The following is a 16404-nucleotide window of genomic DNA, read 5'->3' on the forward strand; positions in this document are numbered from 1 at the left end:
GTATGTTTGTACAGTAGAGTGTCGTTTATCCGAATCAATTGGGGACTGGGGTTGTTCGGAAAATCGATATTTCGAATAACCGATTATGTACTAAAAAATATATTAATTTATCCCGTGTTTAAATTTTTCTCCGTTGCGTGTCGCTTTGCGTTGAATTCTCGTTGATGTTAAGCCTAACAAAGACTATTGTATCGTTAAAAATTATTTTTTTATTTTGTACAAACAAAATAAATATATTGAAAAATATAAAAACAATAAAAAATTATACTTCAGAAGTTAATTTANTACTAGCAGCCAAACTAAAAAATAAAATCAAAAATAACACTGATATTAATAAAATTAAAAATAAAGAAAAACTAGAAAAAACAGTAGTAGTATACGAGTTAAAATGTACATGCAATAAATCAGTAATTTACATAGGTGAAACAGCAAGACAGCTCAGAACCAGAGTAAAAGAACATGAAACAGCAATTTGATTAAAAAATAACCAATCACCATGGGCAGTTCATTGTAATAAATACAGTTGTTCAATTAATAATAATATTGTAAAAATAATTTACAAAGAAAAAGATAAGTATTTATGCAAAGTCAAGGAACATTTTGCAATTGTAAGTGCACATAACACCATTAATCTAAATAATAGGATGGAGATAGATGATGTGTGGGCGGACGTGGTGGGCCAAAATAACATGAAAACAGGCAAAAAACAATTAGAACAATGCCTGGAGGGTAGAAAATTGAAAAATGAAGAGAATGTTATAATGTGAATCATTTAAATGTTATATCTTTGTAATATCTGTATATTTTTACTAATTAGATATGTATTACCTGAAAAGGGGTGAAAATGAAACAAAAATTTGCATCCGAAATGCATTGTAATAAAGTGATAATGTTTTATAGACCTTAGTATGGTTTCTGTCTCTGATCAAATGCGGTTAGTAATAAAAAACAATGGTTAACTAATTGTCTTAACCTTAAAGTTTTAATTTTTTTAAGAAGTTATTTAAAAAATTGATTTTTAAGGAAAAAGATATTTGATTTTGTTCTTTATTCTTTTTACTTTTTTTTTAACTTTTAAAAAATTCTTTTTAGTTACACTCATGTAATCAGAACCTTATCTACATCAATTTTAACAGGGCAGATTTTAATCAGAAGACAACTTTATTCTTATTTATTTCTATTACAATTATGTATTTCAGACCAGAAATCCTAGCTAGTCCCTCTTTAGACTATAAAAAAATAAACAGTTATCAATATTATTATAATCATATAACAATATAAATTTTCATCATTTTTCAAACTTACTTATTCTTATATTTAGACAAAATTCTAATTTTATTTTTTTTATCATCATTTGTTGCATTTCTCTCTCAAAAACTTAAAATTAATTAAATATAAATGTACTTTACAATTAGTTGAAAAATTTTTTGGTGAAAGTTTAAGATTTAACCAAAAAGCTGTTCAGCTAATTTTTCAGCTAAAATTAGGATTTGTATGTTTATATTTGTAGATAGTCAAATCCCTATCAATCACATGTGCAATACTATGGCATTTCTGTAAGACTATTTCATCCAAATCTGTGTTAAGATCCACCTTTTTATGAATTTTCAATCCATTTTTGACTATAGTTTGCCTGTCTGTCTATGATTGCCCCATCCTTCTAAATAAGACCAATAAAGACACTCAAAATATATACTTTCTTCTAAATAAATTCAGCAACTTTCCCTATACCAATAATTCCATAGTTGCATGAATGTAACTCAGATTACCTGACCTTATTAAACAAAATATTTTGACTGTTTATTATATTTCAAATTTTATAATGGTATAATACATAGCTATTGACTTTGTCTTAGAGTTTTCAATATGAGAACCCATAATAATTCTTGTCTATATACTCCACATTATCATCTGCCTGATCATCATTACCATCTCACTAATCATACTTTTATCATGTAGCTGTTAAATCGAGACCTACAGAATACATATTGCATCAAGATTATACCTGCTTTAAAAGTATAAGCAAATGTATTTTATATAATATTTAATTTAATAATTAACTTATTCATTTGATCAACTTTAATCAATATTATTTGTGCTTTAATTTTTATTTTTCTTCATGTAATTTTTAATTCTACCAAATGTTTTTCATTTATGTATTCCTAGTTGCATGTATTTATATAATGTCATCACTTTAAATATAACATATATATAAATACATGTATACATATAATTTTATTATTTTTTATAATAAAATTCTTACTACTATATTTTTAACTTTTCTTAGTTGTTTTCTATGATATTTTACTTTATAATGAGGGTATAATTGTTAATATGGAGTGAAAATTCACTGTCTATGGACATTTCCATTCAATTGTAAAATAAATTAATAAATAAATAATTAAATTATTAGAATGTTATTTATGTTCCAATTTTTATTTCATTCTAAACTTCCAAACTTATTTATAATTTTATTCTAACATCACGATTGTAATCTGATGTTAGAATAGAACAACTTGTTAAATATATTGAAAATTATTTGTTTCAATAAAAGTATTTTTGTTTTTATTGCAACTTATATTTATTCAGTTTTTTGTTACTGTGCTGAATGGATAATTGGTGGATAATATATATATATATATATATTATATAATCTGCTCATGTGCCAAATTGATTAACTCCACAAAACAAAAATTATAAAAATTGATAATATACATTGGCTTGTGAATGGCTCAATTATGGCGCACACAAATTGCAAACTATCAATCAAAAATAATAATTTATTTATTACTACACTTGAAAGTAATGTGATTTTGTGTTTATGTTATTCTGTTTCCATGTAAAANGTGGCTGTGTACTATGCCGGACTAGAGTCAAGGCATAGCAACCAAAAACTAAAATTAAATAACTATGTCAGTGTCTGTATTCAGGAATTTCCGAACAGTGTGGCATGTATTCAATATAGTGGCCTCCTGTAGTGTGATGTATGTATGTATTTCTACTCAATTGTAATGTTCCCAGGCTATTGTGTAGTGTGTGTGGTATGACACCTGTAGAAGATAAGGCATCTGTGGAGGTACAATAAGCACCCTATCCATCCTCCACAGATGCCTTATTTCCTGGGCAAGTTCTGTGTACTTGCTAATTTTTTCAATACATGTGTTTTGTACATTGTGAGTGTTTGAAATGGCTGTCTATAAAGTATGTGATTTTATTGTGTTTGTCAATGAGTGTGATGTCTGGTCTGTTGTGGTAAATTGTTTTATCTGTGATTACGGCTCTGTTGTAATACATTTTGTGCACGTCATTTTCCAATACTGTCTGTGGAATGTATTTGTAGTATGGTTTGTGAATGTCTACCAATTTGTGTTTCTTTGCAAGCTCTTGGTGTATTATATTTGCTACTTGATTGTGTCTGTGTAAATAATCTGTCTGTGCCAAGAGCTTGCAACCAGATGTAATGTATTGTATAGTTTCTGGCATAATGTGACATTTTCTGCATGTGTCATTTGTGAGTGTTATATCTTTGAGTATGTGTTTTCTGTAGTTTTTAGTATTTATGACCTGATCCTGTATGGCAACCATGAATCCTTTTGTCTCCCCAAAGAGGCATTCCCGATCTAACCAGCTATTTGACGCAGTTTTGTCAACAAAATCCTGGGCCAGGTCATAAGGAGTGTCTTTTGAGCCCATGATTGCTTAATGGTGTCTATGCTTTTTATATGTTGTGAGTGTAAATTTAATGGTGTATTATTTGAGCCTGCTAGAGTTACTGCTTTATGTAACTGTGATGTTTCTTGCTTTTTGTAGAAAAACTCTCTCAGTGTCTGTGTTTGTAGTGAAGGTTAACTATATCGATCAGACCACATCCGCCATCTTTACGTGGAAGAATTAATCTTTCTGTGGCGTATTTAGGATGATGATGTTTATGCTTAGTAAGTGTTGTTCTTGTTTTCCTTTGGAGTTGCTCGAGATCTGTGTGAGTCCAATGTATAACTCCAAAAGAGTATGTGAGTACTGGGATGACATATGTGTTTATTGCTTTAACTGTGTGTTTTGCATTTAACTGTGTTCTGAGTATAGCGTTTAACCTACTTTGGTATTCTTTAATTAATCGTTGCTTTATTTGTGTATGTTCTGTTAGTTTGGCCTGTTGGAATCCTAAATACTTGTAGAACTCGCCCTCTTCCATGGATTCAATAACGTCTCCATTTCCAAGTGCAAAATCTTCTTTCTTCAGGATTCCTTTTTCTATGTGAAGTTTTTTGCATTTGTCTAAGCCAAACTCCATTTGTATGTCCTTAGTGTATGAATGTGTGATTTGTAGGAGTTGATGAAGTTGTTTTTGTGTGGATGCATAAAGTTTTATGTCGTCCATGTACATGAGATGTGACAGTGTAAACTGTGTTGTTTTTTCATGTCTGATATTGTAGCCATAATGCGTGTTGTTTAACATGTTGGATAATGGATTCAGGGCTAGGCAGAACCAGAGAGGACTCAAGGAATCTCCTTGAAAAATTCCTCGCCTAATGAATATTTCGTTTGTTTGTATGGAAGTGTTACTAACCCTGAGATGTAGTGTTGTTCTCCAGTGCTGCATAGTGTTTTCGAAGAATGCAATGAGTGATGGATGTATTTTGTACATGTGTAGAATATGTAGCAGCCAACTGTGTGGAACACTGTCGAATGCTTTTCTGTAGTCTATATATGCCATGTGTATGTTTCTGTGTTGTTTGTGTGCTTGCCGTAGAATGACTGAATCTATGAGTAACTGTTCTTTGCATCCCCTGTGATTTCTACGGCAACCTTTTTGTTGTTCTGTAAGAATGTCGTGTTCTTCAACATGTTTGTATATTTTGTTTGTGATACAGGATGTCAATAATTTGTAGAGTGTTGGAAGACATGTAATTGGTCTGTATTGTGTGGGGTCTGTGGTTTTGTTGTTTTTAGGTTTCATGTAGGTAATGCCCCGAGTAAGAAATTTTGGCATGTCTTGTGGATTGATGATGATGTGTGTTAGATGTTTAGCTAGTTCCTGGTGCAGTGATGTAAACTTTTTGTACCAGAAATTGTGAATGTTGTCTACACCAGGTGTCTTCCAGTTGTGTGTTCTGTTAACAGCGTAGCGAATGTCGTGTATGTTTATTTCAGCACAGGGCATAGTTGGTATGTTGTGCAAGTTTCTGTTCTCCTCCTCGATCCAGCCTGCATCAGCATTGTGTGTAACAGCATTGGACCAAAGAGAAGACCAATAAGTTGTGAGTTCTTCTTCTGTTGGTGTGCCACTGTGCTGTGTATCAGTGTTTGTTTTGGTACTGATTTGTCTGTAGAAAAGTTTTTCATTGTTTGTGAATAATTTATTTTGTTGTTTTCGTAGTGTACATGTTTTGTATCGTTTGAGTCTACGTGCTTTGGCTGCGAGTTTTTGTTTTAGTGTATCGATGTATTCTGTAATGTGTGTGTTGTGATGTTCATGTTTTGTGTGTGTTTTAATTTTCTTGAAAATGTTTTTGAGTTGTTTCTTTAATTTGGGTGTTATGTTGTTTTTAGTGTATTGTGTCAGCCTGCCTAATTGCTGTCTAATGTCATTTATTTGTGTTTCTATTCTTCTCTGCCAGGCAGGCTTGTGATAGAATTGTGTTTTGTGTGTGTCTGTCTGTGAGTGTATTTTCAGTCCATGGTGTGTTACTACTGTGACTGCCCCAGCATAAACTAATGTATGAATGTCTGAGAGTGTAGAAATTGAATGAATGTAGTTTGGTAGTAAGTGAGTGTTTACATAATTTAGTGTTTTTCCTACTACCTTTGACGTGTTGATTTTCGGTATTCGTGGTCTTTGTGTGGGATCTGTACCTGTATATTTAGTGAGTGTTTCCTGAAATATAAGTGAGAGTGTATTAACTAATTCTATGTCTACGTTATCAGTGATGGATGGGGAAGTGCCTGCAGTATCATTAGTGGTACTTGTTGTGTGTGTGCTGTAATCAGTGCTTGTTGCTGGATTATCCTGACAGGTTACGTGATCTTCATTAATGTTAAATGTTTCTGTCTGTTGATGTATTTGATCAGCAACCTGTTGTTTGATAAGTTCAAGTGTTGTTTGTGGGATAAGGTTGTTGTGTATAATTGTTCTTTTTTGATCAACAACCCTTTGTTCGGTGACAGTGAGGTGAGGATATTGTTGTGTGAATCTATGGTGTAGTTGTTGTCTGTATGCTGTCATGTTTGTTTCGAGTCTTGTGATGGTGTAGTAAGTGCGGATGATAAACTCGTTCATTTCTGTTGTCCATTTCATCCGTTGGCGTGGTTTTCCAGCCTTTGTGGTCTGTGGATGCATTGCCACAGAAACACCAAGGCTAGGTTGATTCCTCACATCTGTTGAGGGCATTGCAGTAGCCATGCTTGGGCCGGCGCTGCTTTCGCCACCGGTAACCAAGGGAGACTGGAGCCTATTTTTCGAACGTGAGCCTCTGCCTAACCCACGAACGCGGACCTTGTTAACCCGGGCGACGTCCGAGCCGGTATCATACTTAGATCTGGTTACTACCATAATGATTATCTCCACAGAATGTGGGTGTGTGGTCACTCTTAGCTTCATTTCTCCCCATAGACCTTACTGGCATGGGTGTCCCTACCAGGAGCTTGTGCTCCAGCCTGCATTGCCCTATGGATCTGTAAAACTACTGGGCTCTCCCACCACGACCAGGTGGTGACCATGGGAGAGTTATTATTGTTATTATTGATATACTCAGATTGTGAAAGCAATTTTTTAGTGATAAAATTACTGGTTCCTTATTATAAATAAGTGTCTCAAAAATGAATTCAAAAAATAATTTTAAGAATGAAACTAAATCATTTAAATTCATAACAGTAAATTAATTTATGAGCATTTCCTATAGAATTTTCTCCCAATATTTTATAACAAACATTTTGTTAACAACAAACAATAAATAAATAAATCAAAAATGAGTAATGAGGAAAAATACACATATTTCTGCAAAATTAATAAAAATAATTTTCTCTATTAAAAAAAAAAAATTCTCTGGAAAAGAATACTCAAAAACAAATTAAAAGAATGTCTTCATAATTTGTTATTTTCACACATATTAAGAACATAACAAAATCAAACAGCAAATCTAGCCTTTATTTTAAGATTTCTCCATTTCACTATGTAAAACTTGTTAAAATTATTATTTTTGCAGTTGCACAATGTAAAAATACAATTTTTACCATTTTAAAACTTTATATATTCCAAAAAATAAAATTTATTAAAGTTCCTTTTAACAATTTTTTGTATTTTACAGTTTAATAATATTTTATTATACTTTCTTCTTTTATAATTTACAGAATATACAAGTTTCCTTATATCAATTTTTTATTTTTTGTTGTTTTAATAGAATTTTATCATACTCCTCTTTTATAATGTACAAGTATTTTATAGTACATTAAATCCAGCTGCCACTATTATAACCATAACATACATATACAGTAACTTCTGCTATACAGATTTATGTAAAATAAAAAGGACCATTGAGGGACATACAGTGAGACCTCGGTTTTTGTTGATAGTCCATCCTAAAAGAATCGGCAAAATCTGAAACTGACAAAAACTGAGGCAATTATTTCCATATGAATCAATATAAATCCAATTTAATTCATTCTAGACACTCCAAAATAATACCAAAAACACATTTTATAGAGAATAAATATTGTGTTTAATACTAAAAACAACAAGAAATTAATATAAAATGAATATAAAAGACTAATGTAAAGAATAAATAAACATTTAACATGACATTCAAAGGACTGCTGTCTCTGTTTGTTTAATTAAGTTATTGCAGTGATTTTCAACCACTGTGCCATGGCACTTTAGTATGCTGCTAGATTTTTGAAGTGTGTCACCACTGCATATATAAACTACATCAGACAAGTAGTTTAATCAGTTCTACCTTCCTATGGCGCGTTTGGAAATTGTAACTGGTGTTACTGGTAACTGCCAGTAGTTACTAAGACATTTATAAAATGTGACGTAAATAACAAACTGCATTTAAAAATCACTGTTATGATGTCACCGGTTGTCCTGCTGTACTTACCGAAGTAACCGTGTGTTCTGCTAAATTTTTAAATTATTAAAAATGTACCGGACAAAAAAAAAAATCGAGAATCACTGAGTTATGTCAACCCAACACTTGGGCTATCTGCCTAGGGGGATGCCTTTCAGAAGGCCTTTTTAAGGGTAACTGGCCTGTATTCAGGCATTACAGACGTGGAGAAAATGCAGAAAACTCAATGTGGCCAACCAGTCCTGGTGAGGTGCAAACCTATGACCAAACTCCCAATATTCAGGGAATGGAACCGCTTGGCTACTGGTTGACTCTGCTGGCTCTGGAAACTTTCTTTGGTCCCATGATGGAGCTAAAAGGAAAGGAAAGCAATGGAATTGTTTGACTAGATGCGCGGGGTAATGCTCACACGAGAAACAATGCCACACTCAGCAGGAAAATGCGTGGGTCGCCCTATGTTTTCCCAAAATTAGCAGGAAGTCACATGGGACCACCGATGAAATCTGAGGCAACCAACGAAAACCAAGACAAATTTTTTGTGAAAAAAATTGACAAAAACCAAAACTAACAATAACCAAAGTCAACGAAAACCGAATATAGTCCGAAATGAATATCCTCCATAATTAATGAAGTATGTATATCTATATTCATTGTGTGTTCCTGCGTGATTCATTCTTTCAAGCAAACTTATGCTTACTCTTAAAAATTTTTATCAATTAATATATTTTTACATTGTGCCATCACCACAGAATAATTTTAACAAGCTTTATGTAGTGAAATGGAGAAGTGTTAAAATAAAGGTCAGCTCTGACATTTGACTTTGTTGTGTTCTTGAGGTGTCTGAAAAAAAATTAGGAAGACAATCTTAATTTGTTTTAATGTGTTTCAGCTACTTTAGTAAACTTTCTAATAGTATGTTTGTCATGGATTTTTTGCCAATTGATATATTTGTAATGTATATTTTGATATTTTGTAATGTATTTTATTGATATTTTGTAATGTATGAATGCACAAAGTAAATCAAAGTGATCTCAAAAGATTGCTTTGATTTACTTCATGCATTCATACTACTTTTACATATTTAAAACTTATAACTATTAATTAACTACATATAGAAGTATAAATACAAAAAATAATTAAATAATTAGTGCTTTAAGCATACTTTCTGCCATTCTCAAGCCAGTATAAGAGAAACAGGAGAGAATAACAATTGTTCTGAAAGTTGATGCATAATGTTCACTATTATCTTAATTTGCAGCCCTTAACAACTTGTTTCTTTTGATACTGACAAGTGAAATAGGAGATTGGTTGAATCTGTCATTGATGTTCACTGTTACTTTAATTTTGTATGTGCATTGGATGTTTAGAATAGTTTAAAATTTTAAATCTAAATTTTAAAACTCAGATTATATATATATATGAAATCTGCCTGAGTTTAAAATTTAATATTTCATCTAACTACACAGTGCGGCAATTATATTCCAGGACTGGATCTATAAAAATGAAACAAAACGATTTTATTCAAATCTTTTTATTAAATTATTCAAAATACTCTCTTCCTGCTTCAATACACTTTTTACAGTGATTCAATAGTGATTCAAATGCCTGCTCAAACTCAATTTTCGGTATTGCCTCTAATATGCGCGTAGACTCTCTTTGGATGGTTTCAATATCATTAAAAATGCGTCCTTTCAACTTCATTTTCATTTTTGGAAATAAAGAGAAGTCACAAGGTGCTAAATCGGGGGAATACGGCGAATGATTCAACACACAGACTTGATTTTGTGCCAAACATTGACGAACAATCAATGATGTGTGACTCGGTGCATTATCGTGTAACAAACACCAGTCATCAGAATTGCGATATTCTGGTCGAATTCTTCCCATTAATCGTTGTAAAACTCCCAAGAAGAAAGCAGCAGTAACTGTTTGACCCTGTGGAACGAACTCACGGTGGATGATGCCTTTGCTATTGAAGAAAACAATGAACATTGTCTTGATTTTTGACGAAACTTTTCGTGTTTTCTTGGCTTGAGGTGATGATTTTGACTTCCATTTTGCACTTTGACGTTTTGTTTGTGGGTCATATTGAAAACACCAGGTCTCGTCACCAGTAACAATTGATTTGAGGAAGGTTGAGCTGTTATTTGCTGCTCGTACAATCTCTCTGGAATGTTCCAGTCTCATCAATTTTTGGTCTTGGGTTAGTGTGTGCAAAACAAATTTAGCACAGATCTTTGTTTTGCCCAAATCTTCTTTAAGAATTTGTCATATTGTCTCTTTGTTAATGTTTAATGCCTGTTCCATCATTCTCAGTGTCGCATTGCGATCGTTGGATACAAATTCTTGCACATTTTGAATCGAATCTGCTGTTCGAATTGTTATTGGCCTTCCCACACGTTTGTCATCCTCCAGTGATTGTCTGCCTTCCAAAAATTGCTTGTGCCACTCAAAAGTCTTTGACCGTGATAAACACTCACTTCCATACACTTTCTGCATCATTTTGAATGTTTCTGTGGCACTTGTGCCAAGTTTAGCGTGAAATTTAATAACAGCAAGTTGTTCCATTATTGTTTGCCAACATGTAACGAAATAAACTGATAAACAAAATATCAAAAACAATGATAAATGTCAACCGATTTAAATAAAAATTTTAGGTTAGTAGCGACATCTGTTCAAACTTCATATGATATAAAATTTAAACAGATGTCGCTACTGGTTGCTGAGATATAGCTTCAGTCCCGGAATTTAATTGCCGCACTGTGTATACATATATATAGATGGTTTCTATATATATTTAATTTAAAAGTTATAAGCTTGAATATACAAATAAATCAAATAATTATATAATTGATCTATCTTTAAATTCTACTAAATTTTAAAAATAGCTCTTCAGAAAAGTGAATAATTTGTCAAATATCTTCCTATCTAAATAAATAATCAAACATTTATTCTTACTTCTCCTGGATCATTATACCATAATTCTTCATGCAACCTATCTGGATGTTTTTTCTTTCTTTCCAATTCTTCTAGAGAAGTATCCTCTTCTTCACTTTCTGTATCTTCATCTGAACTGGATTCACTATCAATCTCTATAAAATTAAAGAGAAAAAAATCATTAAAAGAATCAAATATCATGATAATACTTTTCAATTAATAGTTACACACACACACTGACAAAAAAGTTATTCACCAAGAAAGAGATGTTAGAATCAAATAAAACTTTATTAGTGCAAATGTAATGATGATGGTAATAAGTGATTATAATATCACAGCAAAGGGACACTTTCTTATGGAACAGTGATACAATTTAAAAGAACTTTTAGCAGCTAGTGGGTCTTTTGCCTAGACACATGTGACAATATAGTCAGGCTTGAAGACATATAGTCACTGTATGCTATCCTGCAACAGATTTGCTCATGGATGTTGCAACTGTCACTCCATATCCCTCATACTCAAAGATGGCCAAATCACACATCCCAAATGGCCCCACAAATTCTCAATGAGTAATTAATCCAGAGACTGAGCAAGCCAAGAACATCTGTGAACATGACAGAAAATCTCAATAAACCTTACATGTGTGTAGCCAAGCATTATTTCTGGAAAATGCTTGTTTGCAGCCCTGACATGAAAGGCAACACAAGAGAGTGCAAAATATCCAAATATTCCATGGTGAAATCCATGTCTCTTGCAACATTACTAGAGGAGATCAATTGTCCAATTGTATAACAAGAAGGTGCTCCAATCTTCTGTACACTAGCAACAAGGACAGTGTATTATTCAACAGTAAAAATAGGATTTAAGCCCTCACTACAGTAGTGATCCTCCACACTTTAACACAGTGGTCATTCATTCTCAAACAGAATAAAGAAAAAATAATACATTACCAGTCCAGCAGTCCCTGCCTGTCGCACAATCAGACATCTCTCCTAGTAGTCTATCTGGGGCATTCAGAGCCTGCCTGCCATGTACAGTACATGTGCCATCCCATATACATTGTTGCTAACACCATCTCAATCAAATCAGAATTGCCCAGATGGCAGAAAATTTAGCAAAATGGCATTCTGCTTTCCCAGCTCATAATGTGACCTTTCTAAACTGTCAGCAGTGCATAATGTCTTTGGCTGCATTATAAAGAAATGGCTGGCATTCAAAGATTCTCAATAGATACAGTGAAAATTCTGAATACAGTGAGCTTCTATGAGCTTTTGATAAGATAGGCTTTTTTGGGGTATTGATTTTATGGCACTCTTGTAGCATTATGTAGAATGCAATCGAACCATAACTATAATCATTTACATACCTGTCTGAGACAGATATAAGTTACGCCAAGTTTTGCAGTAATCAAACATTTCTATCTGAGTGCATAACTTTTTGTCAATCAGTATATTATTGAATAAAGATTTGTAAATATAAATTTTTCGCTTTTTTAAACAGATTATTATAGAATAGAAAAAGATTTTCATTAAAAGAATATAACGCTTGCCTAGTTTCGTTATTGTTTACAAAGTTGCTTTTAATTCTGACAATCAAGTGTAAATAGCAAAACCTGGGGTCCACACTGCACTACTTCCGGTCTAGGTTAAACAAAACACATGGACAGGAAGTTAGTAAATTTATCATAGAAGTAATTACCGCGGCACTTCCAGTCGACGGGCATTTTAATCGCGATTGATAATCAAAACTTCTAAGCGAATATCCGTGTTGGAATTGAGCACTTGGCCCTCTGGCCAACCGTAAACTATTCGCGAAACGGGTTTAATCCTGTATTTTTGCATCTAAGAATGTGGATGTAATTCGTGCCTTTCTTAATTGCATATATTATATCGATCACAAATACACGCTTTAAAACGATCTTACAATCGTCTCTATATATTTGTAACTTAATAGATAATTCTATCTGTAATAACAATTGATTTTTTAATGCTTTTTTTAATACATAGTTTACAAATACCGAAAAGATATACAAAAAAATAAGTTAACATTCCTTGTATGGTTCAACTTTACTCTAAAATCCAATCACACAAATCGAAAACGGAAAATACTTGTCATAGACGGTCAGTACATCTCGAGAAATCATTATTCTGTACCATTCTCCACGCATCAGTAGTCAGATTTATACGTATAGATATGTAAACAATGTAGGCATTGTCAAGATAATCATACAGATGATAGCTGATTAGATGATCCTTATTGTATTGATGATAGCCAATTAAACTATTATTAATTTTAATTGATATATTAGATTTAGTCTTATTTTTTCATACCTCAATTCTCTATTAGCAATTATTATTATTATTGTTAGAATGTTGGAAATAACCTACTATAATTTATATATATTTTAAGAATCTTAACACAATTTTCTTTCTAAAATAAAAATCAAAACAAATGACATTTATGAAAGTTAAACTGGTATTAAATGGGCATTTTTGTCTTTAAACATACTATGAACAGCCCTAGAATTTACAGGCAAAATTTACTTTTGAGTTTCATTAAGAGCACTGGAGGTAGAGGGTAGTTATTTAGGTCTACAATAATATGAACATTTTAATAAAGGAACAGACATTAAAATATCCAATAAAGTAACAAAAACATGTACAACAATTTTACAATGAATTGGAAGTGTAAAGAAATATATCTACAAAACTGCTCTCCTGCTTTTAGCAATGACAAATTACTCAATTATAGAAAATAAGTTTGGTTTTGCAACGATATTTCTTTCAATGGCCAACATCAAAAGTGAAGATGGTCTCCTTTGACACATTGATCGAGACGGTGCCGTCGAGAGCCTGTATGGAACCCGGGAGTAGAATGGGGCCCCTTCAGTCTTGCTCTTTGAATAACGAAACAAGTAAAATGTTCCTTTATTAATAAAAAGTGGTCTTAAAGATTTTATTTTCTGTAAGTAAAAAAAATGTTAATTCAATAAGAGTAAGAATAACTATGGGCTCCTAAGTTTTCTCCTGGTCCAAGGAAAATTCCCAGTTCCCTATCTCAAGAACTACCTCCAATCAACAATTTTAATTTTAAAATGATCATTTTGCAGATTCAACACAGTGATCGTCTTCAATAATTACTAATTTAATTTAACTACAAAACATATAACCAAATTTGCAAAGCTCCTGTGAGTGGGAGGTCTCGAGTGTTGCCTTTTTTGCCTTTAAGTTATGTAGGAGCACTCCTGCACTATGACTTTGAATAAAAAGTAAGATTTAAGATATAAACAGAGGTTTATTAGGAGGAAGGAAAAATTATATATCAAAATAATATGCTCACAAAATCTCGTGAAAATTGTTGAAACTGCATTCTAGCATAATATAGGTTAACCAGATACAAATCTAAACATATTAGTAAAAACCATCTACATTATTAAATAAGGATTTTCTCTATAAAATGTCTTGTTTATTGATTGAACTACTCCCATAAATTTTGTCAAAAAAGTCTTAAAAGACATGAATAATCTCTCTGTTGGTCTCATTAAATCATTCCATATTATATACATATATGTGATTATATATAACATTAATTACATAACATGTAGCCTGATTATTTCATAGTTAGTTTGGTTTTTTAATAAATTCATATATGATATTTTAAAAATGAAAAATTCAGAAAATAAAAGAATTCATCATATTTTAATTATAAAATATCTGAAATCATAGCTGACTGTTTAGAAAAATTAATAAGTGATTATTAAAATTTTTAAAAGTTATCAGAATAACATAAAATTGCTTTTATTTTTGAGGCTCTCGATATTTTATATGACAGAGGAAAACTATGGTGATTGGTCAAAAAAATGACCCCCCGCAGATTTTTCTACATTTTTTGGACTCTGGGATCTTGAAATGTCGAGAAATGCAAAAAACTTTAGGAGTTTTTCTGCATGTACGGATGTTAATGTGTGGAAGAGTATGATTTTGTTCCCCCTCTTTGAAGCTTAATAATAAAACTTCTGTTTTTTGTCAAAAATTTCTGAAATTTTGCAGGGAAGTTTGCATATTAGGGGATTAATGCTATTAAATTTTGGCAGTTAAAGATCAATGGTTGGAGAGATAAAGGGCAGTCGTCTGTCACATCTCGAGCAGGGTCGGTCGTAATGACGACTTTACTGGTTATTGGCATTTACAATTTTTTTTATAAAACCAGTCCCTACTCTGAAAATTAAGCTTTTTGTCATTTTATAATAATTAAAAATATAGTTTTTTAAACAGAATATCGTAACAGATGACGCCACACGCAGTTTTAAATGTTGCCAGGAAAGTTAAGCAACTCTTTGCTGAATTTTTTTTACTGATAGATAATGTACAATTATAAATTAGTAAATTGTGTATATATACAGTATAGAGAAAGTTGCAAGTGTCATTGTATCACAAGTGTAAACATCAGTTCATATTTAACATATGTTTAACTCAAATTTCTAGCAGCCCCCATAATGCTTTATAAACATAGAATCCATTTAATTAATGATCCATTACATGTTATGTGACTTGATTGTTTGACTAAGGCTTTGGAACTAAGTGTACTGCAAAATTGGTAATATATTTCGTATCCATTAAAAATACTTTTATATATATATTGTCTGATTTAGTAAAAATAGAAAACAATTAGGGAAGTCGGGATAGAAAATAGTTGTATACAGTACTATATTTCAGGAAGATAACCTGTGGGTTTTCTGCGCTTGAAAGATAATTTGAAAGGTGGTGTGGACTGTGTGAAAAATTCCAACTGTAAGTTAATTCACACTGTACAACTAGTCAGTGGCAGACAACTTAATATTAATTAAAGTGGCAAATTAATATCAAATTCATTGATTCACAGCAAAATTCTAAAAATAATTGACAATGTGTTACAAAATTAAAATATTAAAAACAAGTGAAACTCCATGATGAAATCCAGTTTGAAACGTTACATTTTGAACAAAATTTAACAGAAAGTAATTTTAATACCAGCATCAATAATAAAAATTTTTTCTGTTTATTAAAAATTTTTTATTTTTATTCTTGTAGTTTTCTGCAGGATACAAATCACCACGAATCCCCAAAATTATGGTAATTAACAATATCATCAGATTATAGAATAGAAGGCAAGGAAATTTCATAACTAGCCTATTTCAATTGTGAGTCCATTGTAATGAAATGGAATTCATAAAGTTTCCTACAGTGAAACATTTTATTTCACATTTTTCAAATATTTTTAATAGGATATGATATTTTTAAACATTTCAAATTTTTATTAGAATATAATAAAAGTTTCAGATATAACAAAAAAAAAAAAAAAAAACTGTAATACCAAATAATTACTACTTATTAAAAATTTAGATATTTTCTTTTATGAAAGTTAA

General features: G+C 31.7%; 1 protein-coding gene across 1 annotated transcript in view; it reads right to left on the minus strand.

Annotated features, from left to right (window-relative positions):
* The window catches only part of LOC111621118 (ribonuclease 3-like), a 72703-nt gene extending 61030 nt beyond the window's left edge, over nucleotides 1-11673 (minus strand). Inside the window, 1 exon segment of the mRNA XM_023363186.1 lies at nucleotides 11022-11673. Within this exon segment, the coding sequence (XP_023218954.1) occupies nucleotides 11022-11201 (180 nt within the window). The 5' untranslated portion in view covers nucleotides 11202-11673.
* Between the last annotated feature and the right edge of the window lie 4731 nt (nucleotides 11674-16404).

This window comes from Centruroides sculpturatus, unplaced genomic scaffold, assembly GCF_000671375.1.
Source record: "Centruroides sculpturatus isolate CEXI.00-Female unplaced genomic scaffold, Cexi_2.0 scaffold284, whole genome shotgun sequence".
In the NCBI taxonomy this organism is placed as follows: domain Eukaryota; kingdom Metazoa; phylum Arthropoda; class Arachnida; order Scorpiones; family Buthidae; genus Centruroides; species Centruroides sculpturatus.